A 26,905-nucleotide genomic window follows, 5' to 3' on the forward strand; every position below is an offset into this window, starting at 1 on the left:
ATCTATTGATCTGTATGGGGATTATGGGTGAAATATTACAAATACACATGCCCAGGAACATATTTCATCTACTTCTGATAGGAATATGGGTATATCTATTGTTCTGTATGGGGATTATGGGTGAAATATCACAAATACACATGCCCAGGAACATACTTCATCTACTTCTGATAGGAATATGGATATATCTATTGATCTGTATGGGGATTATGGGTGAAATATCACAAATACACATGCTCAGGAACATATTTCATCTACTTCTGATAGGAATATGGGTATATCTATTGTTCTGTATGGGGATTATGGGTGAAATATCACAAATACACATGCCCAGGAACATACTTCATCTACTTCTGATAGGAATATGGATATATCTATTGATCTGTATGGGGATTATGGGTGAAATATCACAAATACACATGCTCAGGAACATATTTCATCTACTTCTGATAGGAATATGGGTATATCTATTGTTCTGTATGGGGATTATGGGTGAAATATCACAAATACACATGCCCAGGAACATACTTCATCTACTTCTGATAGGAATATGGATATATCTATTGATCTGTATGGGGATTATGGGTGAAATATCACAAATACACATGCTCAGGAACATATTTCATCTACTTCTGATAGGAATATGGGTATATCTATTGATCTGTATGGGGATTATGGGTGAAATATCACAAATACACATGCTCAGGAACATACTTCATCTACGTCTGATAGGAATATGGGTATAATTATTGTTCTGTATGGGGATTATGGGTGAAATATCACAAATACACATGCCCAGGAACATACTTCATCTACTTCTGATAGGAATATGGGTATATCTATTGATCTGTATGGGGATTATGGGTGAAATATTACAAATACACATGCCCAGGAACATATTTCATCTACTTCTGATAGGAATATGGGTATATCTATTGTTCTGTATGGGGATTATGGGTGAAATATCACAAATACACATGCCCAGGAACATACTTCATCTACTTCTGATAGGAATATGGATATATCTATTGATCTGTATGGGGATTATGGGTGAAATATCACAAATACACATGCTCAGGAACATATTTCATCTACTTCTGATAGGAATATGGGTATATCTATTGTTCTGTATGGGGATTATGGGTGAAATATCACAAATACACATGCCCAGGAACATACTTCATCTACTTCTGATAGGAATATGGATATATCTATTGATCTGTATGGGGATTATGGGTGAAATATCACAAATACACATGCTCAGGAACATATTTCATCTACTTCTGATAGGAATATGGGTATATCTATTGTTCTGTATGGGGATTATGGGTGAAATATCACAAATACACATGCCCAGGAACATACTTCATCTACTTCTGATAGGAATATGGATATATCTATTGATCTGTATGGGGATTATGGGTGAAATATCACAAATACACATGCTCAGGAACATATTTCATCTACTTCTGATAGGAATATGGGTATATCTATTGTTCTGTATGGGGATTATGGGTGAAATATCACAAATACACATGCCCAGGAACATACTTCATCTACTTCTGATAGGAATATGGATATATCTATTGATCTGTATGGGGATTATGGGTGAAATATCACAAATACACATGCTCAGGAACATATTTCATCTACTTCTGATAGGAATATGGGTATATCTATTGATCTGTATGGGGATTATGGGTGAAATATCACAAATACACATGCTCAGGAACATACTTCATCTACGTCTGATAGGAATATGGGTATAATTATTGTTCTGTATGGGGATTATGGGTGAAATATCACAAATACACATGCTCAGGAACATACTTCATCTACTTCTTATAGGAATATGGGTATATCTATTGTTCTGTATGGGGATTATGGGTGAAATATCACAAATACACATGCCCAGGAACATACTTCATCTACTTCTGATAGGAATATGGATATATCTATTGATCTGTATGGGGATTATGGGTGAAATATCACAAATACACATGCTCAGGAACATACTTCATCTACTTCTGATAGGAATATGGGTATAATTATTGTTCTGTATGGGGATTATGGGTGAAATATCACAAATACACATGCCCAGGAACATATTTCATCTACTTCTGATAGGAATATGAGTATAATTATTGTTCTGTATGGGGATTATGGGTGAAATATCACAAATACACATGCCCAGGAACATACTTCATCTACTTCTGATAGGAATATGAGTATAATTATTGTTCTGTATGGGGATTATGGGTGAAATATCACAAATACACATGCCCAGGAACATATTTCATCTACTTCTGATAGGAATATGGGTATATCTATTGTTCTGTATGGGGATTATGGGTGAAATATCACAAATACACATGCCCAGGAACATATTTCATCTACTTCTGATAGGAATATGGGTATAATTATTGTTCTGTATGGGGATTATGGGTGAAATATCACAAATACACATGCTCAGGAACATATTTCATCTACTTCTGATAGGAATATGGGTATATCTATTGATCTGTATGGGGATTATGGGTGAAATATCACAAATACACATGCCCAGGAACATACTTCATCTACTTCTGATAGGAATATGGGTATAATTATTGATCTGTATGGGGATTATGGGTGAAATATCACAAATACACATGCCCAGGAACATACTTCATCTACTTCTGATAGGAATATGAGTATAATTATTGTTCTGTATGGGGATTATGGGTGAAATATCACAAATACACATGCCCAGGAACATACTTCATCTACTTCTGATAGGAATATGGGTATAATTATTGATCTGTATGGGGATTATGGGTGAAATATCACAAATACACATGCCCAGGAACATATTTCATCTACTTCTGATAGGAATATGGGTATAATTATTGTTCTGTATGGGGATTATGGGTGAAATATCACAAATACACATGCTCAGGAACATACTTCATCTACTTCTGATAGGAATATGGGTATATCTATTGTTCTGTATGGGGATTATGGGTGAAATATCACAAATACACATGCCCAGGAACATATTTTATCATTATTTTAAGAACATATATATTTATCCCAAATAGTCATGCCCAGTACCACATTTGATGAATTTCCCATAATAATATGAATAGAATTATTCACCTCCATGGTAATTCAATGTGAAATATTATATTTACAGAGGCCAAATAATTTTGCAGCTTTGTTTGAAAAAATATCTTTAAAAACTTGTGGGCACCTAAGCTCCATAATAAATGAATACCTACAGTTAGGGCCAGAAATATTTGGACAGTGACACAAGTTTTGTTATTTCAGCTGTTTACAAAAACATGTTCAGAAATACAATTATATATATAATATGGGCTGAAAGTGCACACTCCCAGCTGCAATATGATAGTTTCCACATCCAAATTGGAGAAAGGGTTTAGGAATCATAGCTCTGTAATGCATAGCGTCCTCTTTTTCAAGGGACCAAAAGTAATTGGACAATGGACTCTAAGGGCTGCAATTAACTCTGAAGGCGTCTCCCTCGTTAACCTGTAATCAATGAAGTAGTTAAAAGGTCAGGGGTGGATTCCAGGTGTGTGGTTTTGCATTTGGAAGCTGTTGCTGTGAGCAGACAACATGCGGTCAAAGGAACTCTCAATTGAGGTGAAGCAGAACATCCTGAGGCTGAAAAAAAAGAAAAAATCCATCAGAGAGATAGCAGACATGCTTGGAGTAGCAAAATCAACAGTTGGGTACATTCTGAGAAAAAAGGAATTGACTGGTGAGCTTGGGAACTCAAAAAGGCCTGGGCGTCCACGGATGACAACAGTGGTGGATGATCGCCGCATACTTAATTTGGTGAAGAAGAACCCGTTCACAACATCAACTGAAGTCCAGAACACTCTCAGTGAAGTAGGTGTATCTGTCTCTAAGTCAACAGTAAAGAGAAGACTCCATGACAGTAAATACAAAGGGTTCACATCTAGATGCAAACCATTCATCAATACCAAAAATAGGCAGGCCAGAGTTAAATTTGCAGAAAAACACCTCAAGAAGCCAGCTCAGTTCTGGAAAAGTATTCTATGGACAGATGAGACAAAGATCAACCTGTACCAGAATGATGGGAAGAAAAAAGTTTGGAGAAGAAAGGGAACGGCACATGATCCAAGGCACACCACATCCTCTGTAAAACATGGTGGAGGCAATGTGATGGCATGGGCATGCATGGCTTTCAATGGCACTGGGTCACTTGTGTTTATTGATGACATAAGAGCAGACAAGAGTAGCCGGATGAATTCTGAAGTGTACCGGGATATACTTTCAGCCCAGATTCAGCCAAATGCTGCAAAGTTGATTGGACGGCGCTTCATAGTACAGATGGACAATGACCCCAAGCATACATCCAAAGCTACCCAGGAGTTCATGAGTGCCAAAAAGTGGCACATTCTGCAATGGCCAAGTCAATCTCCAGATCTAAACCCAATTGAGCATGCATTTCACTTGCTCAAATCCAGACTTAAGACGGAAAGACCCACAAACAAGCAAGACCTGAAGGCTGCGGCTGTAAAGGCCTGGCAAAGCATTAAGAAGGAGGAAACCCAGCGTTTGGTGATGTCCATGGGTTCCAGACTTAAGGCAGTGATTGCCTCCAAAGGATTTGCAACAAAATATTGAAAATAAAAATATTTTGTTTGGGTTATGTTTATTTGTCCAATTACTTTTGACCTCCTAAAATGTGGAGTGTTTGTAAAGAAATGTGTACAATTCCTACATTTTCTATCAGATATTTTTGTTCAACCCTTCAAATTAAACGTTACAATCTGCACTTGAATTCTGTTGTAGAGGTTTCATTTCAAATCCAATGTGGTGGCATGCAGAGCCCAACTCGCGAAAATAGTGTCACTGTCCAAATATTTCTGGCCCTAACTGTATATGTACATTTATATTACAGCGTCAAATAGGCTAAGTAATTTCCTTTTACAGCTTGGTAATTCTGCATTCAATAGCGCTGTAATAAGTCAGTATAGGCTGTTTATTGTCTCTATATGACGGCTTTTCATTAATATAGCGATAACAGTTTGAAGTATTAATTTGAAAATATCTGCATTGATTTCCTGGACATATGCAGTGTTTATACGCTCAAAGATGCTGAAACAGCCTTGAAAAACGGGTTTAACAAAGTTTTTGCTTTTTTTTTTTTTCTTCAAGATTGTGAAAACTGTCTGAAGCATTGACTTGAAAATAGCTTTTGTGGCTTTATTGATATATTTTGTGGTTGGACGTCAAGGTTGCTGAAATAAGTAAATAAAGGCTGATTTAAGAGACTTTTAACTGCTTATCTTCAGTACTGAAAAAAAGGCTTAAAGCTGACCTGTCATCACATTCAATGCCACCAAGCCGCAGCTATGGTGGCATAGCTGACAGGTCCAGCAGTGTGGACAGCCCTCTATCCGCCTCCCTGGTGCCTCCGCACTAAAATATTACACTTTATTCCTCTCGACGGGCACCACTGGAAGCATGAAGTGTCTGTATCGGTCCGATGGAGTGTGAACAAATCTGCGCTATCTACAATGCACTGCGTCATCAGTTGCTGGGCAGGAATTTTTTTACTGCTCAGCGACTGATGACGCGGCACAGCGCAGGGCTCAAGCACTGATTGGTTCACACTCCAAAACACCAACAGGACCACTTCTTGATTCCCGTTACGCGCGCCAAGGGGGCAATAAAGTTTAGTATTTCAATGAGGAGGCACCCAGGGAGGTGGACAAAGGTCTCTCCACACAGCTGGACCTGTCAACTATGCCACCATAGCTGCGGCTTGGTGGCATTGAATTTGATGACAGGTCCTCTTTAAAGCGTCGAGTTGAAAATAGCCTGTGTTTTCCTTGTGAAATTTAATACTTAGCTGCTCAATCGTGCATAGCGTGTGCTGTCAACCAACAAACACCTTACCCCACTAATTTCACATAAAATGTAATGTGATATGATCATCAGATGTGGATGATTATATTATTGATTATTATCAATATTCATTTATATGGGGATTATGATTTGGATAACATGGCTACAAATCCCAACTCCCATATTTATCCTTTACCTGATAAAAATATCCAGTAGAGTCTCTTTTATCCAAGCTAAACGGGAGCAGAGGGTGCTTGGATTTGTGAAAAACTGGGATAACTCAAACAACTGAATAAAATGCCCCCCTTTGTATCCTGCTGTCCCGCTTTGGGTCTTCCTGTCCCTCTTGTATCCTTCTGTCCCTCTGAGTATCCTCCTTTTGTGTCATCCTACCTCTCTTTTATGTTCTACTGTCCGCTTCTGTCCATTTTTTGTGTCTAAAAGGGGAGCCCTGGGCAGCCACCTGAATGCTTGGATAAAGCAGTAAATTGGCTGGCAAAGTGCTGTACAGTCATGGCCAAAAGTATTGAGAATGAGACAAATAGTAATTTTTCCAAAGTTTACTGCTTCATTTTTGTAATGGCAATTTGCATATACTCCTGAATGTCAAAGAGTGATCAGCTTAACAGCAATTACTGTACTTGCAAAGTCAATATATGCCCAGAAAATGAACTTTAACCCCCAAAACACATTTCAACATCATTGCAGTCCTGCCTTAAAAGGAGCAGCTAACATCGTTTTAGTGCTTGATCCATTAACACAGGTGTGGGTGTTGATGAGGACAGGGCTGGCGATCAATCAGTCATGATAAAGTAAGAATGACATCACTGGACACTTTAAAAGGAGGCTGGTGCTTGGTATCATTGTTTCTCTTCAGTTAACCATGGTTATCTCTAAAGAAACACGTGCAGCCATCATTGCACTGCACAAAAATGGCCTAAGGGTACCGTCACACTATACGATTTACCTACGATCACGACCAGCGATATGACCTGGCCGTGATCGTAGGTAAATCGTAGTGTGGTCGCTGGGGAGCTGTCACACAGACAGCTCTCCAGCGACCAACGATGCCGAGGTACCCGGGTAACCAGGGTAAACATCTGGTTACTAAGCGCAGGACCGCGCTTAGTAACCCGATGTTTACCCTGGTTACCAGCGTAAAAACAAACAAACAGCACATACTTACATTCCGGTGTCCGTCAGGTCCCTTGCCGTCTGCTTCCCGCACTCACTGACTGCCGGCCGTAAAGTGAAAGTGAAAGCACAGCACAGCGGTGACGTCACCGCTGTGCTCTGCGTTCACTTTACGGCCGGCAGTCACTGAGTGCGGGAAGCAGACGGCAAGGGACCTGACGGACACCAGAATGTAAGTATGTGCTGTTTTTTTTTTTTTTTTAGTTTTACGCTTGTAACCAGGGTAAACATCGGGCTACTAAGCGCGGCCCTGCGCTTAGTAACCTGATGTTTACCCTGGTTACAAGCGAACGCATCGCTAGATCGCATCGCTAGATCGCTAGATCGGTGTCACACGGGAGATCCAGCGACGAAAGAAAGTTCTAAACAATCTGCTACGACGTACGATTCTCAGCAGGATCCCTGATCGATGCTGCGTGTCAGACACAGCGATATCGTAACGATATCGCTGGAACGTCACGAATCGTACCGTCGTAGCGATCGAAATGGCAGTGTGTGACGGTACCCTAACAGGAAGAGTATCGCAGCTACAAAGATTGCACCTCAGTCAACAATCTATCGCATCATCAAGAACTTCAAGGAAAGAGCTTCCATTGTTGTCAAAAAGGCTCCAGGGTGCCCAAGAAAGACCAGCAAGCACCAGGACCGTATCTTCAAACTGTTTCAGCTGCGGGATCGGACTACCAGCAGTGCTGAGCTTGCTCAGGAATGGCAGCAGGCTGGTGTGAGTGCTTCTGCACGCACTGTGAGGCAGAGACTCTTTGAGCAAGGCCTGGTTTCAAGGAGGGCAGCAAAGAAGCCACTTCTCTCCAGAAAAAAACATCAGGGACCGACTGATATTCTGCAAAAGGTACAGGGAGTGGACTGCTGAGGACTGGGGCAAAGTCATTTTCTCTGATGAATCCCCTTTTCCTGTTTGGGACATCTGGAAAACAGCTTATTCGGAGAAGAAGAGGTGAGCGATACCACCAGTCTTGTCTCATGCCAACTGTAAAGCATCCTGAAACCATTCATGTGTGGGGTTGCTTCTCAGCCAAGGGAATCGGCCTAAAAACACAGCCATGAATAAAGAATGGTACCAGAATGTCCTCCAAGAGCAACTTCTCCCAACCGTCCAAGAGCAGTTTGGCGCCCAACAATGCCTTTTCCAGCATGATGGAGCACCTTGCCATAAAGCAAAGGTGATAACTAAATGGCTCATGGAACAAAACATAGAGATTTTGGGTCCATGGCCTGGAAACTCCCCAGATCTTAATCCCATTGAGAACTTGTGGTCAATCATCAAGAGACGGGTGGACAAACAAAAACCAACAAATTCTGGCAAAATGCAAGCATTGATTATGCAAGAATGGACTGCTATCAGTCAGGATTTGCTCCAGAAGTTGATTGAGAGCATGCCAGGGAGAATTGCAGAGGTCTTGAAGAAGAAGGGTCAACACTGCAAATATTGACTTGCTGCATTAACTCATTCTAACTGTCAATATAACCTATTGGTACTCATCATATGATTGCAATTATATTTCTGTATGTGATATAAACATCAGACAAACACTAATAAAAACCAGAGGCCAGCAGATCATGTGAAAATATAATTTTGGTGTCATTCTCAAAACTTTTGGCCGTGACTGTATACGTTACCCTCATCTTTTTCCCACAGCCACACAAAAAAAAAAAAAATCTGCCCTGTATAGCGGGGAACAATATGAAAGTTTCCATTCCCAAGTGAACCTGAACCTGGATGGAAAACAGGCACATAAGATTCAATTATGCCTTGCCTACTGACGAAGAAGCAATACCGAGTCCTATATCAGACATGTGAACGTAAGCAGGATCATTTATTGTTCCATGAAAGCTATTTTGTTGGATTTGTTATGATGGCCTTCGTATTAACCTAGAGACCAGTATACACTAAAATACATGTTCCATTTCCAAATATTTTTGTTAAGATAAAACCTATCATTTTATTAAAAGTTATTTAAAAAAAATTCTATATATCTCCATTAAAAGTTATTGATGTCAACAAACCTAACCAATAAAATCCTGCAAAAAGATCCAACATCCTATAAAGAACAATGTATATAATATAGGTATATAAGCAAGAAGTATGGTGCAAGACTGCTCATCTCTATGACATGGCCGGCCTAATAAGGAGGTGGGAACACTGGGTCTAAGACCTATGATGCCAGGGCTCACATCTCCCAGGGGTGGGAGAAGTCAATGGACATGTAATCCTGTCAGATGCAAATAGGTTACAGGATCTGTATCTCCATAGCATTCTGACCATAACCCCATATAGAATAATAAATATACCCATATTCTTACCGGACGTTAATGAAATGTTTCATCATATTTTACCAATAATCAACATATAAAACAATAATTGTACACATACGTGTTCTTACCAGGAATTGATCGAATATGACACTGGGCATGTGTATTCATGATATATCACCTATAATACCCACAAAGAACCATTATACCCATATTCCTAGCAGAAGTAGATGAAGTATGTTCCTGGGCATGTGTATTTGTGATATTTCACCCATAATCCCCATACAGAACAATAGTTATACCCATATTCCTATCAGAAGTAGATGAAGTATGTTCCTGGGCATGTGTATTTGTGATATTTCACCCATAATCCCCATACAGAACAATAATTATACTCCTATTCCTATCAGAAGTAGATGAAGTATGTTCCTGGGCATGTGTATTTGTGATATTTCAACCATAATCCCCATACAGATCAATAGATATACCCATATTCCTATCAGAAGTAGATGAAGTATGTTCCTGAGCATGTGTATTTGTGATATTTCACCCATAATCCCCATACAGAACAATAGATATACCCATATTCCTATCAGAAGTAGATGAAGTATATTCCTGAGCATGTGTATTTGTGATATTTCACCCATAATCTCCATACAGAACAATAGATATACCCATATTCCTATCAGAAGTAGATGAAATATGTTCCTGGGCATGTGTATTTGTGATATTTCACCCATAATCCCCATACAGAACAATAGATATAGCCATATTCCTATCAGAAGTAGATGAAGTATGTTCCTGAGCATGTGTATTTGTGATATTTCACCCATAATCCCCATACAGATCAATAGTTATACCCATATTCCTATCAGAAGTAGATGAAATATGTTCCTGGGCATGTGTATTTGTGATATTTCACCCATAATCCCCATACAGATCAATAATTATACCCATATTCCTATCAGAAGTAGATGAAGTATGTTCCTGAGCATGTGTATTTGTGATATTTCACCCATAATCCCCATACAGAACAATAGATATACCCATATTCCTATCAGAAGTAGATGAAGTATGTTCCTGGGCATGTGTATTTGTGATATTTCACCCATAATCCCCATACAGAACAATAATTATACCCATATTCCTATCAGAAGTAGATGAAGTATGTTCCTGGGCATGTGTATTTGTGATATTTCACCCATAATCCCCATACAGAACAATAATTATACCCATATTCCTATCAGAAGTAGATGAAGTATGTTCCTGGGCATGTGTATTTGTGATATTTCACCCATAATCCCCATACAGAACAATAGATATACCCATATTCCTATCAGAAGTAGATGAAGTATGTTCCTGGGCATGTGTATTTGTGATATTTCACCCATAATCCCCATACAGAACAATAATTATACCCATATTCCTATCAGAAGTAGATGAAGTATGTTCCTGGGCATGTGTATTTGTGATATTTCACCCATAATCCCCATACAGAACAATAGATATACCCATATTCCTATCAGAAGTAGATGAAGTATGTTCCTGAGCATGTGTATTTGTGATATTTCACCCATAATCCCCATACAGAACAATAATTATACCCATATTCCTATCAGAAGTAGATGAAGTATGTTCCTGGGCATGTGTATTTGTGATATTTCACCCATAATCCCCATACAGAACAATAGATATACCCATATTCCTATCAGAAGTAGATGAAGTATGTTCCTGAGCATGTGTATTTGTGATATTTCACCCATAATCCCCATACAGAACAATAGATATACCCATATTCCTATCAGAAGTAGATGAAGTATGTTCCTGAGCATGTGTATTTGTGATATTTCACCCATAATCCCCATACAGAACAATAATTACCGTATATACTCGAGTATAAGCCGAGATTTTCAGCCCAAATTTTTGGGCTGAAAGTGCCCCCCTCGGCTTATACTCGAGTCACGGTAGCGGTGGGGTCGGCGGGTGAGGGGGTGAGGGCGCTGGGGTATACTTACCTAGTCCCAGCGATCCTCGCGCTGTCCCTGCCGTCCCACGGGCTTCGGCGCTGCAGTTTCTTCCTCTCTTCAGCGGTCACGTGGGACCGCTCATTACAGAAATGAATACGCGGCTCCACCTCCCATAGGGGCGGAGCCGCTTATTCATTTCTCTAATCAGCGGTGCCGGTGACCGCTGATAGAGAAAGAAGCTGCGGCACCGAAGACAGGAGGGGACAGCGCGAGGATCGCCAGGACTAGGTGAGTATGTTATATTCACCTGTCCTCGTTCCAGCCGCCGGGCGCCGATCCATCTTCCCGGCCGGCGCCTCCATCTTCCCGGCGTCTCTGCTCTCTGACTGTTCAGGCAGAGGGCGCGATGACGCATATAGTGTGCGCGGCGCCCTCTGCCTGATCAGTCAGAGCAGAGACGCCGGGAAGATGGAGGCGCCGGAACGAGACGCCGGGAGCTGCAATCAAGGGAGGTGAGTATGTGGTTTTTTTTCTTTATTGCGGCAGCGGCGGCACAAATTTATGTGGAACATCTACGGGGCACAGTGAACGGTGCAGAGCACCGTATATGGCACAGCACAGCTATGGGGTACAGTGAACGGTGCAGAGCACCGTATATGGCACAGCACAGCTATGTATGGGGCACAGTGAACGGTGCAGAGCACCGTATATGGCACAGCACAGCTATGTATGGGGCACAGTGAACGGTGCAGAGCACCGTATATGGCACAGCACAGCTATGGGGCACAGTGAACAGTGCAGAGCACCGTATATGGCACAGCACAGCTATGGGGACAGTGAACGGTGCAGAGCACCGTATATGGCACAGCACAGCTATGGGGTACAGTGAACGGTGCAGAGCACCGTATATGGCACAGCACAGCTATGTATGGGGCACAGTGAACGGTGCAGAGCACCGTATATGGCACAGCACAGCTATGTATGGGGCACAGTGAACGGTGCAGAGCACCGTATATGGCACAGCACAGCTATGGGGCACAGTGAACGGTGCAGAGCACCGTATATGGCACAGCACAGCTATGGGGACAGTGAACGGTGCAGAGCACCGTATATGGCACAGCTATGGGGCACAGTGAACGGTGCAGAGCACCGTATATGGCACATCTATGGGGCACAATGAACGGTGCAGAGCACCGTATATGGCACAGCTAGGGGGCACAATGAACGGTGCAGAGCACTATATGGTTCACACCTATGGGGAAATATGAACGGTGCAGAGCACTATATGGCACAGCTATGGGGAAATAATGATCTATTTTTATTTTTGAAATTCACCGGTAAATGCTGCATTTCCACCCTAGGCTTATACTCGAGTCAATAAGTTTTCCCAGTTTTTTGTGGCAAAATTAGGGGGGTCGGCTTATACTCGGGTCGGCTTATACTCGAGTATATACGGTATACCCATATTCCTATCAGAAGTAGATGAAGTATGTTCCTGGGCATGTGTATTTGTGATATTTCACCCATAATCCCCATACAGAACAATAGTTATACCCATATTCCTATCAGAAGTAGATGAAGTATGTTCCTGGGCATGTGTATTTGTGATATTTCACCCATAATCCCCATACAGATCAATAGATATACCCATATTCCTATCAGAAGTAGATGAAATATGTTCCTGGGCATGTGTATTTGTGATATTTCACCCATAATCCCCATACAGAACAATAGATATACCCATATTCCTATCAGAAGTAGATGAAGTATGTTCCTGGGCATGTGTATTTGTGATATTTCACCCATAATCCCCATACAGAACAATAATTATACTCATATTCCTATCAGAAGTAGATGAAGTATGTTCCTGGGCATGTGTATTTGTGATATTTCACCCATAATCCCCATACAGAACAATAATTATACCCATATTCCTATCAGAAGTAGATGAAGTATGTTCCTGGGCATGTGTATTTGTGATATTTCACCCATAATCCCCATACAGAACAATAATTATACCCATATTCCTATCAGAAGTAGATGAAGTATGTTCCTGGGCATGTGTATTTGTGATATTTCACCCATAATCCCCATACAGAACAATAGATATACCCATATTCCTATCAGAAGTAGATGAAGTATGTTCCTGGGCATGTGTATTTGTGATATTTCACCCATAATCCCCATACAGAACAATAATTATACCCATATTCCTATCAGAAGTAGATGAAGTATGTTCCTGGGCATGTGTATTTGTGATATTTCACCCATAATCCCCATACAGAACAATAGATATACCCATATTCCTATCAGAAGTAGATGAAGTATGTTCCTGGGCATGTGTATTTGTGATATTTCACCCATAATCCCCATACAGAACAATAATTATACTCATATTCCTATCAGAAGTAGATGAAGTATGATCCTGGGCATGTGTATTTGTGATATTTCACCCATAATCCCCATACAGAACAATAGATATACCCATATTCCTATCAGAAGTAGATGAAGTATGTTCCTGAGCATGTGTATTTGTGATATTTCACCCATAATCCCCATACAGAACAATAGATATACCCATATTCCTATCAGAAGTAGATGAAGTATGTTCCTGAGCATGTGTATTTGTGATATTTCACCCATAATCCCCATACAGAACAATAATTATACCCATATTCCTATCAGAAGTAGATGAAGTATGTTCCTGGGCATGTGTATTTGTGATATTTCACCCATAATCCCCATACAGAACAATAGATATACCCATATTCCTATCAGAAGTAGATGAAGTATGTTCCTGGGCATGTGTATTTGTGATATTTCACCCATAATCCCCATACAGAACAATAGATATACCCATATTCCTATCAGAAGTAGATGAAGTATGTTCCTGGGCATGTGTATTTGTGATATTTCACCCATAATCCCCATACAGAACAATAATTATACTCATATTCCTATCAGAAGTAGATGAAGTATGATCCTGGGCATGTGTATTTGTGATATTTCACCCATAATCCCCATACAGAACAATAGATATACCCATATTCCTATCAGAAGTAGATGAAGTATGTTCCTGAGCATGTGTATTTGTGATATTTCACCCATAATCCCCATACAGAACAATAGATATACCCATATTCCTATCAGAAGTAGATGAAGTATGTTCCTGAGCATGTGTATTTGTGATATTTCACCCATAATCCCCATACAGATCAATAGATATACCCATATTCCTATCAGAAGTAGATGAAATATGTTCCTGGGCATGTGTATTTGTGATATTTCACCCATAATCCCCATACAGAACAATAATTATACCCATATTCCTATCAGAAGTAGATGAAATATGTTCCTGGGCATGTGTATTTGTGATATTTCACCCATAATCCCCATACAGAACAATAGATATACCCATATTCCTATCAGAAGTAGATGAAGTATGTTCCTGGGCATGTGTATTTGTGATATTTCACCCATAATCTCCATACAGATCAATAGATATACCCATATTCCTATCAGAAGTAGATGAAGTATGTTCCTGGGCATGTGTATTTGTGATATTTCACCCATAATCCCCATACAGAACAATAGATATACCCATATTCCTATCAGAAGTAGATGAAGTATGTTCCTGGGCATGTGTATTTGTGATATTTCACCCATAATCCCCATACAGAACAATAGTTATACCCATATTCCTATCATAAGTAGATGAAGTATGTTCCTGGGCATGTGTATTTGTGATATTTCACCCATAATCCCCATACAGATCAATAGATATACCCATATTCCTATCAGAAGTAGATGAAGTATGTTCCTGGGCATGTGTATTTGTGATATTTCACCCATAATCCCCATACAGAACAATAGATATACCCATATTCCTATCAGAAGTAGATGAAGTATGTTCCTGGGCATGTGTATTTGTGATATTTCACCCATAATCCCCATACAGAACAATAATTATACCCATATTCCTATCAGAAGTAGATGAAGTATGTTCCTGGGCATGTGTATTTGTGATATTTCACCCATAATCCCCATACAGAACAATAATTATACCCATATTCCTATCAGAAGTAGATGAAGTATGTTCCTGGGCATGTGTATTTGTGATATTTCACCCATAATCCCCATACAGAACAATAGTTATACCCATATTCCTATCAGAAGTAGATGAAGTATGTTCCTGGGCATGTGTATTTGTGATATTTCACCCATAATCCCCATACAGATCAATAGATATACCCATATTCCTATCAGAAGTAGATGAAGTATGTTCCTGGGCATGTGTATTTGTGATATTTCACCCATAATCCCCATACAGAACAATAGATATACCCATATTCCTATCAGAAGTAGATGAAATATGATCCTGGGCATGTGTATTTGTGATATTTCACCCATAATCCCCATACAGAACAATAGATATACCCATATTCCTATCAGAAGTAGATGAAGTATGTTCCTGGGCATGTGTATTTGTGATATTTCACCCATAATCCCCATACAGAACAATAATTATACCCATATTCCTATCAGAAGTAGATGAAGTATGTTCCTGGGCATGTGTATTTGTGATATTTCACCCATAATCCCCATACAGAACAATAGATATACCCATATTCCTATCAGAAGTAGATGAAGTATGTTCCTGGGCATGTGTATTTGTGATATTTCACCCATAATCCCCATACAGAACAATAGATATACCCATATTCCTATCAGAAGTAGATGAAGTATGTTCCTGGGCATGTGTATTTGTGATATTTCACCCATAATCCCCATACAGAACAATAATTATACCCATATTCCTATGAGATGTTGATGAGATATATCACCAGGCGTGTGCAACCCGATATTCTACACATAATCCCATATAGTTACAATCTTTTTTCCCTGGTTCCATTATTAAACTTTAATTGAGCCCTGTGGATGTTCTGATTCATTTAATTATTTCCATTGAATTCCCTTCTTCCTATATTACAAGAAGTCATTTCCTGGGCTGCATTTGTAAAATGTGCTGCCATCTAGTGGTGGAGTCTAGTATTGCAGCCCATCATCCCATCATCCCATCATCCCAATATGCAGTTTAGTCCGTCCCAAAGCACACCGCCAGGGCAACGAAGGAGTGGCTTCGTAAGAAGCATTTCAAGGTCCTGGAGTGGCCTAGCCAGTCTCCAGATCTCAACCCTATAGAAAACCTTTGGAGGGAGTTGAAAGTCCGTGTTGCCAAGCGAAAAGCCAAAAACATCACTGCTCTAGAGGAGATCTGCATGGAGGAATGGGCCAACATACCAACAACAGTGAGTGGCAACCTTGTGAAGACTTACAGAAAACGTTTGACCTCTGTCATTGCCAACAAAGGATATATTACAAAGTATTGAGATGAAATTTTGTTTCTGACCAAATACTTATTTTCCACCATAATATGCAAATAAAATGTTAAAAAAAACAGACAATGTGATTTTCTGGATTTTTTTTTCTCAGTTTGTCTCCCATAGTTGAGGTCCACCTATGATGTAAATTACAGACGCCTCTCATCTTTTTAAGTGGTGGAACTTGCACTATTGCTGACTGACTAAATACTTTTTTGCCCCACTGTGTATATATATATATATATATATATATATATATATATATATATATATATATATATATATATATATATATAGCGCTCTGGAGAATTAATTCCAATCTTTTGGTATGATCAGCCCGATCTGATCCTATCTTTCCAGTGATCGGCCAACACTAGTTGGAATCAGTAGGCCTCACTACATTATATTACCCTCAAATTTTCCCTTGAAGGCAAAAATCACATAGTATTTTATATCAGCACCTTACAGTCTAGCATTTTTCACATTTGTGCAAAATAAACTTTGCAATAATTATGCATAATGGAATTGTTTTAATACAATGTTAAATGGTTAAGTAGCTTACCAGAGTCATGCAGAAGGAACTGCTGCTGGACACCATCAATACTGATCTCCTGGAACTCCAGGGGGATAACAAGTAGATCAAGGGTTTGAGGTAACCTTGGGATATTGCCAAGTTGCCTTGCTAATCGTATTGTCCTCTTCAGTGATGCTTTCCTTGGGAGAAGTGCTGCAACATTAGAATGGGCTCCTGAAACGACGTCTGTGAGAATCTGTTGTGGTGTCTCCTGTGTTGTCCTTGCCCTGGTGACTGCCTCATTAACAAGTCGGATTGCTTCAGGTCTTGCAGCTTGTGCTGTGTGACTGTGAAGATTGACTACTTTCACAACTTCGCCAGATTCTTCATTGGTCCAAACACGTCCCTTGCAAGTCGACCGTTTTTCACATACCCAGATGGAATGGACATCATCAGCGGTTTGTTTGGAAAATAAGTAAATGTGATTCTCATGGACCAACTTCCTCCTTCCACGTTTGGACAGAACTGAATTCATAGTTGTAGAAAGTGAATTGCTGTGGAAGCTGACTGATTTTTTGTGGCAGTACACTTCTCTCTTTGTGGAGATTTCAGACACTGCTATATTCTGTTGTACAGGTGGAATAAAAGCTAGTCTAATGTAACTTGCAGGACATGTGACCTGCTACTTGTTACATCTGCAACAAAACTTGCAGCAAAGCAGGTCAGTGCTGGGTCAACTTGCAACAAAGCAGGTCAGTGCTGGGTCAGGTAAAAGTTCAAAATTGTTTAGATTTAAGGCCTCTTGCACACTGTAATTTTAGAGTGGTTTCACACTTGTGTTTGTGGCCGCCAGAGGTCAATCCGCTCTGGATCTGACATCCAGCTGACCCCAGGGCAATGCTGGCGGAATGCTGGCATTCCGCTCGCATTGCCCATAGAAGTGAACGGCTCGGTTCCGCAATCTGCAGCCGCCGGTTCGCTTTCATAATGCCGCATTCCGCTATCAGTGTCAGAATAAAAAGAAGAGCTTTTTCTTCTTTTTGTTCCACTGCAGGTTAGCGGAATGCGGCATCACAGAAGCGAACGGGCGGCCTGTAGTGCATATGTAGCGGAAGTGTAAAAGCACCCTTATGCTGCCACTGTTTTAGAACTCCAAAGCACGTGCTTTACTGGCATTTTTCAGAGCGCTTTTGTGAGCGCTCTCAGTAATGACCCATAAGATACAGGCTATTGATGAATGCTAAGTGCTCAAAAATAGCTCCTGTAATAAAATAAAAAGAGCTGGCCGAAACAACACCTCGCTTTTCCAGCCATTGACTTATTTACTATATAACTGTCTAAGGGTCACTTTCGTCTTTCTGTCTGTAACGTTTTATTCGTATATTCATTTGTCGTGGCGTCTGTCTGTCTGTCAAGTCGCTGATTGGTCATGGCAAAACGCCCACGACCATTGCCACGACCAATCAGCGACGGTCACAGGCTGCCAGAAAAATGGCCGCTGCTTCACTGCCCTGCACTCACCGCTGACCGCTCACACAGGGTTAATGCCAGCGTTAATGGATCGCGGTGTACCGCACTCCGTTAATGCTGCTATTAACCCTGTGTGACCAACTTTTCACTATTGATCGTGCCTATGCAGCATCAATAGTGAAAAGATGTAATGTTAAAAATAAAAAAAAATTTAAAATTTTATTCTCACCCCCTCCGATGTCGCGCTGTCCTCCGTGCCTCTCTCCAGTGCACGCCGTGCCTTCCGGTCCGAACGATGCTATGCGTCCAGGACCTGCGATGATGTCACGGTCATGTGACCGCAACATCATTGCAGGTCCTATGCTCAGACCGGAAGCCACTGCCAGCACTGCAGAGAGGCGCGAGGACTTCAGGGCCCGTGGCTGAGGTGAGTATATCTTTATTTATTTTTTTTTTTAACATGAATATAGTGCCCACATTCCTAGACTACGTGGGCAGTGCAATATACTACGTGACAAGTGCAATATACTATGTCGGCTGGCCAATATACTACATGTGCTGTGCAATTTACTACGTGGACTGTGCAATTTACATGCGCTGTCCAAAATACTACTTCGGCTGTCCAATATACTACATGGCCTGTGCAATGTACTACGTGGACTGTCCAATATACTACATAACCTGTGCAACATACCACGTGGCTGCGCCTTCTAGAATACCCAATACGTTAGAATCGGGCCACCATCTAGTATATTCAAAATTGGCAATCTTCTTAGCGATTTTCCAGTGCTTAGCACTTGGGAAAGTGGCTACTGTGAAAGAGGTCTTAGGGCTAAAACACGAGGCCAAAATTCCCTGCCTAATTTGGGGCCAAAACATCTGGGGGGCAAAAAGCTGGGGGTTAAACATCCGGGGGCAAACTGCTGGGCGCGAAACATCCAGGGGCGAAACATCCGGGGGCAAAACATCCGGGGGCGAACTGCTGGGGGCGAAACATCCGGGGGCGAACTGCTGGGGGCGAAACATCCGGGGGCGAACTGCTGGGTGCGAAACATCCGGGGGCGAAACATCCGGGGGCGAACTGCTGGGGGCGAAATGTGCGGGGGCGAACTGCTGTGGGCGAAACATCCGGGGGCGAAACATCCGGGTGCGAAACATCCGGGGGCGAACTGCTGGGGGCGAAACATCCGGGGGCGAACTGCTGGGGGCGAAACATCCGGGGGCGAACTGCTGGGTGCGAAACATCCGGGGGCGAAACATCCGGGGGCGAACTGCTGGGGGCGAAATGTGCGGGGGCGAACTGCTGTGGGCGAAACATCCGGGGGCGAAACATCCGGGTGCGAAACATCCGGGGGCGAATTGCTGGGGGCGAAACATCCGGGGGCGAACTGCTGGGGGCAAAATGTGCGGGGGCGAACTGCTGGGGGCGAAACATCCGGGGGCAAAACATCCGGGGGCGAACTGCTGTGGGCGAAATGTGCGGGGGCGAACTGCTGGGGGCGAAACATCCGGGGGCGAAACATCCGGGGGCGAAACATCCGAGGGCGAACTGCTGGGGGCGAAATGTGCGGGGGCGAAACATCCTGGGGGCGAAATGTTCGGGGGCGAAGTGTACCTGGGGGCGAACTGCTGGGGGCGAACTGCTGGGGGCGAACTGCTGGGGGCGAACTGCTGGGGGCGAAACTTCCTAAAACCGTCTATTTATCCTTCCAGGGAATTATTTTCATGTTGACTGGTATCTGTATTTTTTTCTTTGAACACTGCATAATATATTAATAAAATGACAAGCTGTATTGCCATTCCCCCCCCACCCCACACACACTTACGTCCCATTGCAATAAGCAGAGTCGTATCTAGGGGAGGCAGGCGGGGCGCAGCTGGCAGCGAGGCACTTTGGGACGCATGATGCGGCTCAGAGAAAGTACAGTGCGCCGGCCTCCAGTGATCAATTGTATTTACATCTATCAGACGATAGTACAATTGAAGCACTGACTGCCGAGTCACAACGATGTCAGCAACGTGATCAGGTCATGTGATCATGCTGCTGGCATCACTCCTGGCGCTGCAGAGGCACGAATGACATTGGTGGTAAGTGTTCCAGTGGTGCTTTAGACACCGAAGATTTATTGATTTATTGTAACAGGGGAGGATGGGGTGGTTGGGAAAGATTTGAGGACACAGTTTGGGAGTGAGAAAGGGATGGGTGTGACCATCATATGGGGAGTGGGGGGAGGGGAAGCAGGAGAAATTTGAGGACACAGTATGAGGAGCAATGGGGAGATAGGGGCATGTATGAGGAAACAGTATGAGGGGGATGGGTGCAGACAGTATGATGAGTGGGGGGATGGGTTTGGGCACAGTATGATGAGAAAGGGGGAATGTATGCAGACACCGAGTTGTGAGGGAAGAATGAATGCAGACAGTATAGGGAGCGAGAGTGATGGGATGGGTGCAGACACTGCACTGGGGAGTTGGGGGGATGTGTCAGAAGGCAGTATGGAGAGCAAGCTGGTAAATGTGTGAGGATAAAGCATTGTTAGCAGAGGGGATGTGAGATAAGACAGTATGAGGATAGAGGGAGAAATGTGTGAGGAGAGTACTGAGGGGAATAATGTGAGAAGACAGTATGGGAGTGAGAAAAATATGAGTGGGCACAGAATAGAGACTGAGTAGAGTGGGGGTGGATAGCATGGAGGGACATTGTAAGGGCACAGCCAGGAGGAGACCATATACAAAGGGGTGGTGATGACGGGGACAGTATGAAGACTGGGATCTATATGTGGGAACACAATGTGAAAGGATAGTGTAAAGAGGTGGCCCAGTATGGAAAGGAGGGGGCAGCGTGGAGGGCATGTACCATAAGAGGGACAGTGCGTGGGTCAAATTTTGTGCAGGGAATATAGTGAGGAGCAATTATTTATTCAGGGGCTCAAAGTAGGGCAGAATTTTCGGTCTGTCTTAGCATTATAATGATACTGCTATTTTTAAGGACACCATGTGGGGGGATGTACTGCACAAGACCAGAAAAGAAAGAGAATAACTCCAATCAGAGACAACATCATCTATTAGGTATCTGGATGTAATTTTTTTTTCTTGCGATACTGGCTAATTCTCATCAGTACTGTATGGTCTGTAGTCTGATGATGACTGATAATGTTAAGGAAATACTGGGAGTTGTTGCTAAAGAAATGACTGGAAGTTGTAGGTTCATGCAATGCAAATGTATAGAGTCTGACCTGACATTACAATTGATGTACCATATACTGATGGTGATCCTAATCATGTATTTATGTACTGATGGTGGTCCTGGTGATGCATTCCTGTACTGATGAGGGTTTTGATTCTGTGTTTCTGTACTGATGGGGGTTATATGGCTGTATTTCTGTACTACTGGTGGTTCCGATTATGAATTTCTGTACTGCTAGTGATTCTGATGATATATTTCTGTACTGCTGGTGGTTCTGGTGATGGTTTATTGTGCTGTTATTGGTTCTGATCCTGTACACATGTAACAATCCATCCAATGTAAGATTACATGAAATATGGCTAAACTAATAAATTGTTGTGCTGTCTGACAAGTTAAGGGTTACTGTGTTTTTATTTATATTACGAGCATTAAAAGAGGTTGTCCAAGTTTGTGATGAGTCTGCAGTCATTCTATGTGACTACAGACTTATGAATTCTCACAGCATGCAGAGCACGCTGTCAGGATTCTCTGGTTCAGGCAGTGAGAGTGGGAGGTCAAAAAAACCGCAAGAATGCAATTTGCATACATGCAGACTAGACATGAGTGAGCTCACTCAATGAAAATGAATTGTGCGAAGCCAGACATGTCTAGTCGGAACTTGGCCAGAAATATACAAATTGCATACTTGTGCTCACATGACCGTCCAAGGGAGAATCCTAAAAGTGTGCAGTACTTGCACAATGAGAATTCAGAAGCCTGCAGTCACCTAGAGTAATGGGAGACTTTCATCTGAAACCTGGACAAGCCCATTGATTATAAAATGAAGCACTGTAGCCAATCCTAACAGCGTGTAGTATCACTGTCAGGATTCAGCTCTGCTTGCTAGCTCCAGCCACTTCACTCATATGCGATTTTACTATTTTCACTCATACTTATGGTCACATGATAACTAGCTTTTCTTCCTACTTCTCTCAGTTTTTCACTGAACATTGAGAGAATTACAAAGAGCAGCTCGTCGACACGTGACTAAGTGTGCAAATCGCACATGTGCTTGGGGATGGGGGCCAAACTGAATTCTTGCCCCAGGTGCTGTAAAACCTAGATACACCTCTGGCTAAATACCAGACTCTGAGAAAAAAATGTTCCAACATACAAGTATTAACCCCTTAGTGACTGGGACAAATTTTTCATGTCTGATCAGTGTCACTTTATGTGGTAACAACTCTAGAATGCTTCAACAGATCTCATTGATTTTGAGATTGTATTTTATGTTAATGGTAAATTAATGTCGATATTTTCTTTATTTTTAAAAATATTGAATTAAAAAAAAAAAAAATTCTAAAAATTAGCAATTTTCAAAGTTTAAATGATTATCCCTTTAATCCAGGTAGTCATACCACATTTACCTCATGTCTGCTTTACATTAGCGCCATTTTTAAAATATCCTTTTATTTTGTTAGGATATTAGAAGGTTTCAAATTGTAGCAGCAGTTTTTCCTTTTTTTTTCAAGGAAATTTACAAAATTTACATCTTGAGGGACCTATTCAGTTTTGAAGTGACTCTGGCAGACCTATATGTTGTAAAATCCCGAAAAGGGATTCCAATTTAAAACAGCACCACTCAATGTATTCAAAACTGCTGTCAGGTAGCGTATATTAACCCTTCGGGTGCTTTTCAGAAATTAATACAAAGTGACATGACAGAAAGGAAATTTTTTTTACCACCTAAATGTTGCTAACCTCTGAACCGGTTGCTATAGCCGGCAGACTCTAAGGCCATTATTTGGCTGTGAATTGCCATGTCAAACATCATGACCACACGATCAAGATCTCAGGGTGCCGATGAGGTGAAAGAGGGAGCCCCCACACTCTGTTAACCATTTAGATGCCGCAGTCACTAATGACAGCAGCATCTAAAGGGTTAAAAAGCCATGGTTGGTGCCAACACCAATCAAGGCTTATACAGCAAGGTGTCAGCTATAGTGTACAGTTGACAGCTGCTGCATTTTCACCAGTTGGGGGATGCTAATGTCTTATATGTGAGGTCAGTAAAATGTATTGGTGGTCACTAAGGGGTTAACTAAAGCAGACAAGTCAAGAGAAACTGGCAGGTCCTCTTCAGGTCATGTACATCATATTCAAATATGTAATAATTTATAAACCTTTTCCTTTCAGGATAATCATTAAAATACCATTACCACAGGGATTTTCCTTTTTTTTTTTATTTCACTATATATTTGATATCAGTAATGTACATTCAGTGTGTGCATTACAAATACTTACCTGTCCCTGTCTTCTGTCATTTACACGGCCACTCCGACCTCTTTCCCTTTATCCTCTGACCACAGTTTTTGATTGCCAGATCTCACAGCGGACCATTACTTCCTCTCTCAATTTACATCTAGGAGGGCCTCGTTTTGTGCCCCATAAACATATCTTGAGAAAGCAAAAGCTGGAGTGGGCCAGCTAGTCATAGCTATAGTCATGTGGCCCCCCGAAATTGACATGAGCAGTGCTGCAAATGGCGCAAGACGGCGACCATGAAGTATTTTAATGTACAGATGTTAATGATAACAAGTGGAAAGTGAACAGATAAAAAACCCGACAATATGTTACTTTCAACTTTTACTTTTCCACTTGTAGCACTTGAGATCTGAAAGTGTTCCAAAACTTAGGCTTATAGCTTAGGACACTCAATGTAAAACTTTTATAATTGTTAAACGCAGAGCTCAGAACCAAAAATGCACACGCTTGTTGTCTGGCTCAGTTCTATAACTAAGCCAGTTTTTCTTGGTCATGGCTGTTACAAAGAAAGAAAAGGGGGCTGGCTTAGCTATTGAACTAAGTCACAAAGCTGTACCCCTACTAGTGCCACTTCATTCTAGTGATCGGCAAGAACCACGGCAATCTGACCACTGGCAATCAAACCTTGTAGACATAGAACATCCTCACAATACCCCGACAGGTTTGAGGTGGTGCACATAATAAGGCACTTACCTGCTAGAAAGAAATGATAACACATCAAGTCTGGATGTTTTGTGTTTATCAAATGTAGAAATTGGTCCGGCAAGTAAACTGCAACATAACTGTCTAGAAATGAAAGAAAAAGATCTACAATTACAGTGACTTGCCTATGGAACTGCAAATATACTTTACTTCTGAAAGACTTTTACATGAGAAATGTTCATCAGTGAAGGTCCAGTGGCAGAGACATTCATGTATTGCTGTTCTGCTGAACTGCCGATCAGAGTTACCGTGACGAGGTGGGATGGCTTTTGTGCTATTTTTTTTAATCAAAAAACAGTATTACTAAAAACTCTTGTGTTATTTAAATGCACTTTTGCTTTTTTACTTAGTTACATCAGGGTTTTCGTTTACTTTTTTCTCTTGTAGGCTTTAATGAACTGAAGAGGCATAGCGCTGATTATTCTGGTCTCAGCGTGGTATATGGTATATATGGTACAACTCAGTATTTTACATCAGTATCTGTAAACCAAAGTCACAAGTGGAGCGATCAGAGGAAAAGTATAATAGAAACACATCACCACTTCTGGATTTATCACCCACTCAATCTTAAAAATAATCAACTAATACTGAGCGTGTTTTCGTGGCCTTATTGATATCTATTTGGTTCCCAAGTGTGTTAGTTTTGCACTTAGCATTTTGCATATAGAATTCTACTTAACTATACTTCTGTGGTTTCTTTGGCACACACCCAGCCAATTATTATATCTTCAGTATTTATTATGACATTACTCTAGACATTCTCCATTTGGAGAACTGGTCAGCACAATTTTGTAATGTAAAGTAAAGACATGGCTGCAATGGCGCTGTAAGTCTAAGTTCACATTTGCGTTGTGCGTTGCAGCATCGTCGCCGCAACGCACAACGCAAACAAAAACGCAGCAAAACGCATGCACATGCGGCGCCAATGTTAAAGATAGGGCCGCACGACGCATGCGTTTTTTAAAAGGTCGGCGCCGCACAAAAAATCCAACATGTTGCGTTTGCCGCGCCCAGACAGGTGCGCCCTAACGCCGCATGCGGCGTAAAACGCAACACAACGCATGCACATGCGGCCCCAATGTTAAAGATAGGGCCGCACGACGCATGCGTTTTGTTGCGGCGGCGACGCTGCGGCGCAAACCGCAAATGTGAACGTACCCTAATACTGATAGCATTGATCCCTTCAGTGAAGAAATCGACTTTGTGATTTTCCTTTAACTACCATTTGAAGTTTTCTGCCATTTAGATTTTGGTGCACAGGGGCCGGACTGTGCATGTGGATTTTGCCATTTGTCATTCCCCAGCCACTCTTCCCTACCTCCAGTCTATGAATAACAGGTCACTGCTTTCTCGATGACCAGCCTCCTCCATTTGAAATCTCCTCCTTAACCCCTTCATCCCGGAGTCTTCATGACCAGGACAAATTTTACAATTCTTATCAGTGTCCCTTCATGAGGTAACAATGCTGGAACGCTTCAACGGATCCCACTGGTTCTGATTCTGTTTTTTCATGACATATTGTACTTCATACCAGTTTTAAAAAAAATGTTCGATATAACTTGAGTTTATTTGTGAAAATAGAAAAAAATTGGAGAACCTTTCACAATTTTCAAACTTTTAATTCTTACACCCTTAAACCAAAGAGTTATATCACACAAAATAGCTAACGAATAACATTTACCATATGACAAATTTACACCTATATCATTTTTGGAACATCATTTTATTTTTTTAAGATGTTATAGGGGTTAAATGTTGATCATCAATTTCTCATTTTTCCAACAAAATTTACAAAACCATTTTTTTTTAGGGACCACATCACATTTGAAGTGGCTTTGGGGCCCTATTTGATAGAAAATACCCAAAACCACATTCAAGAAGTTTACTAACCCTTGAAGTGCTTCACAAGAATTAAAGCAGTGAGGAAGGAAAAAAAAATGAACTTTTTTTTTCCCACAAGCCCTTTTTTTTTTTTTCACAAGGGTAACTTGAGAAAATGGACCCCAAAAATTGGTGGGAAATTTCTCCCTAG

At 41.4% G+C, this 26,905-nt stretch overlaps 1 protein-coding gene across 1 annotated transcript in view; it reads right to left on the bottom strand.

Annotated features, from left to right (window-relative positions):
* The window catches only part of GSAP (gamma-secretase activating protein), a 204,143-nt gene that overhangs the window by 68,307 nt on the left and 108,931 nt on the right, over positions 1-26,905 (bottom strand). The window contains exon 15 of the mRNA XM_069765130.1: positions 24,865-24,957. Within this exon, the coding sequence (XP_069621231.1) occupies positions 24,865-24,957 (93 nt within the window). The remainder of the gene's footprint in view (positions 1-24,864; positions 24,958-26,905) is intronic.

Source organism: Ranitomeya imitator, chromosome 4 (genome assembly GCF_032444005.1).
Source record: "Ranitomeya imitator isolate aRanImi1 chromosome 4, aRanImi1.pri, whole genome shotgun sequence".
NCBI classification, from domain to species: domain Eukaryota; kingdom Metazoa; phylum Chordata; class Amphibia; order Anura; family Dendrobatidae; genus Ranitomeya; species Ranitomeya imitator.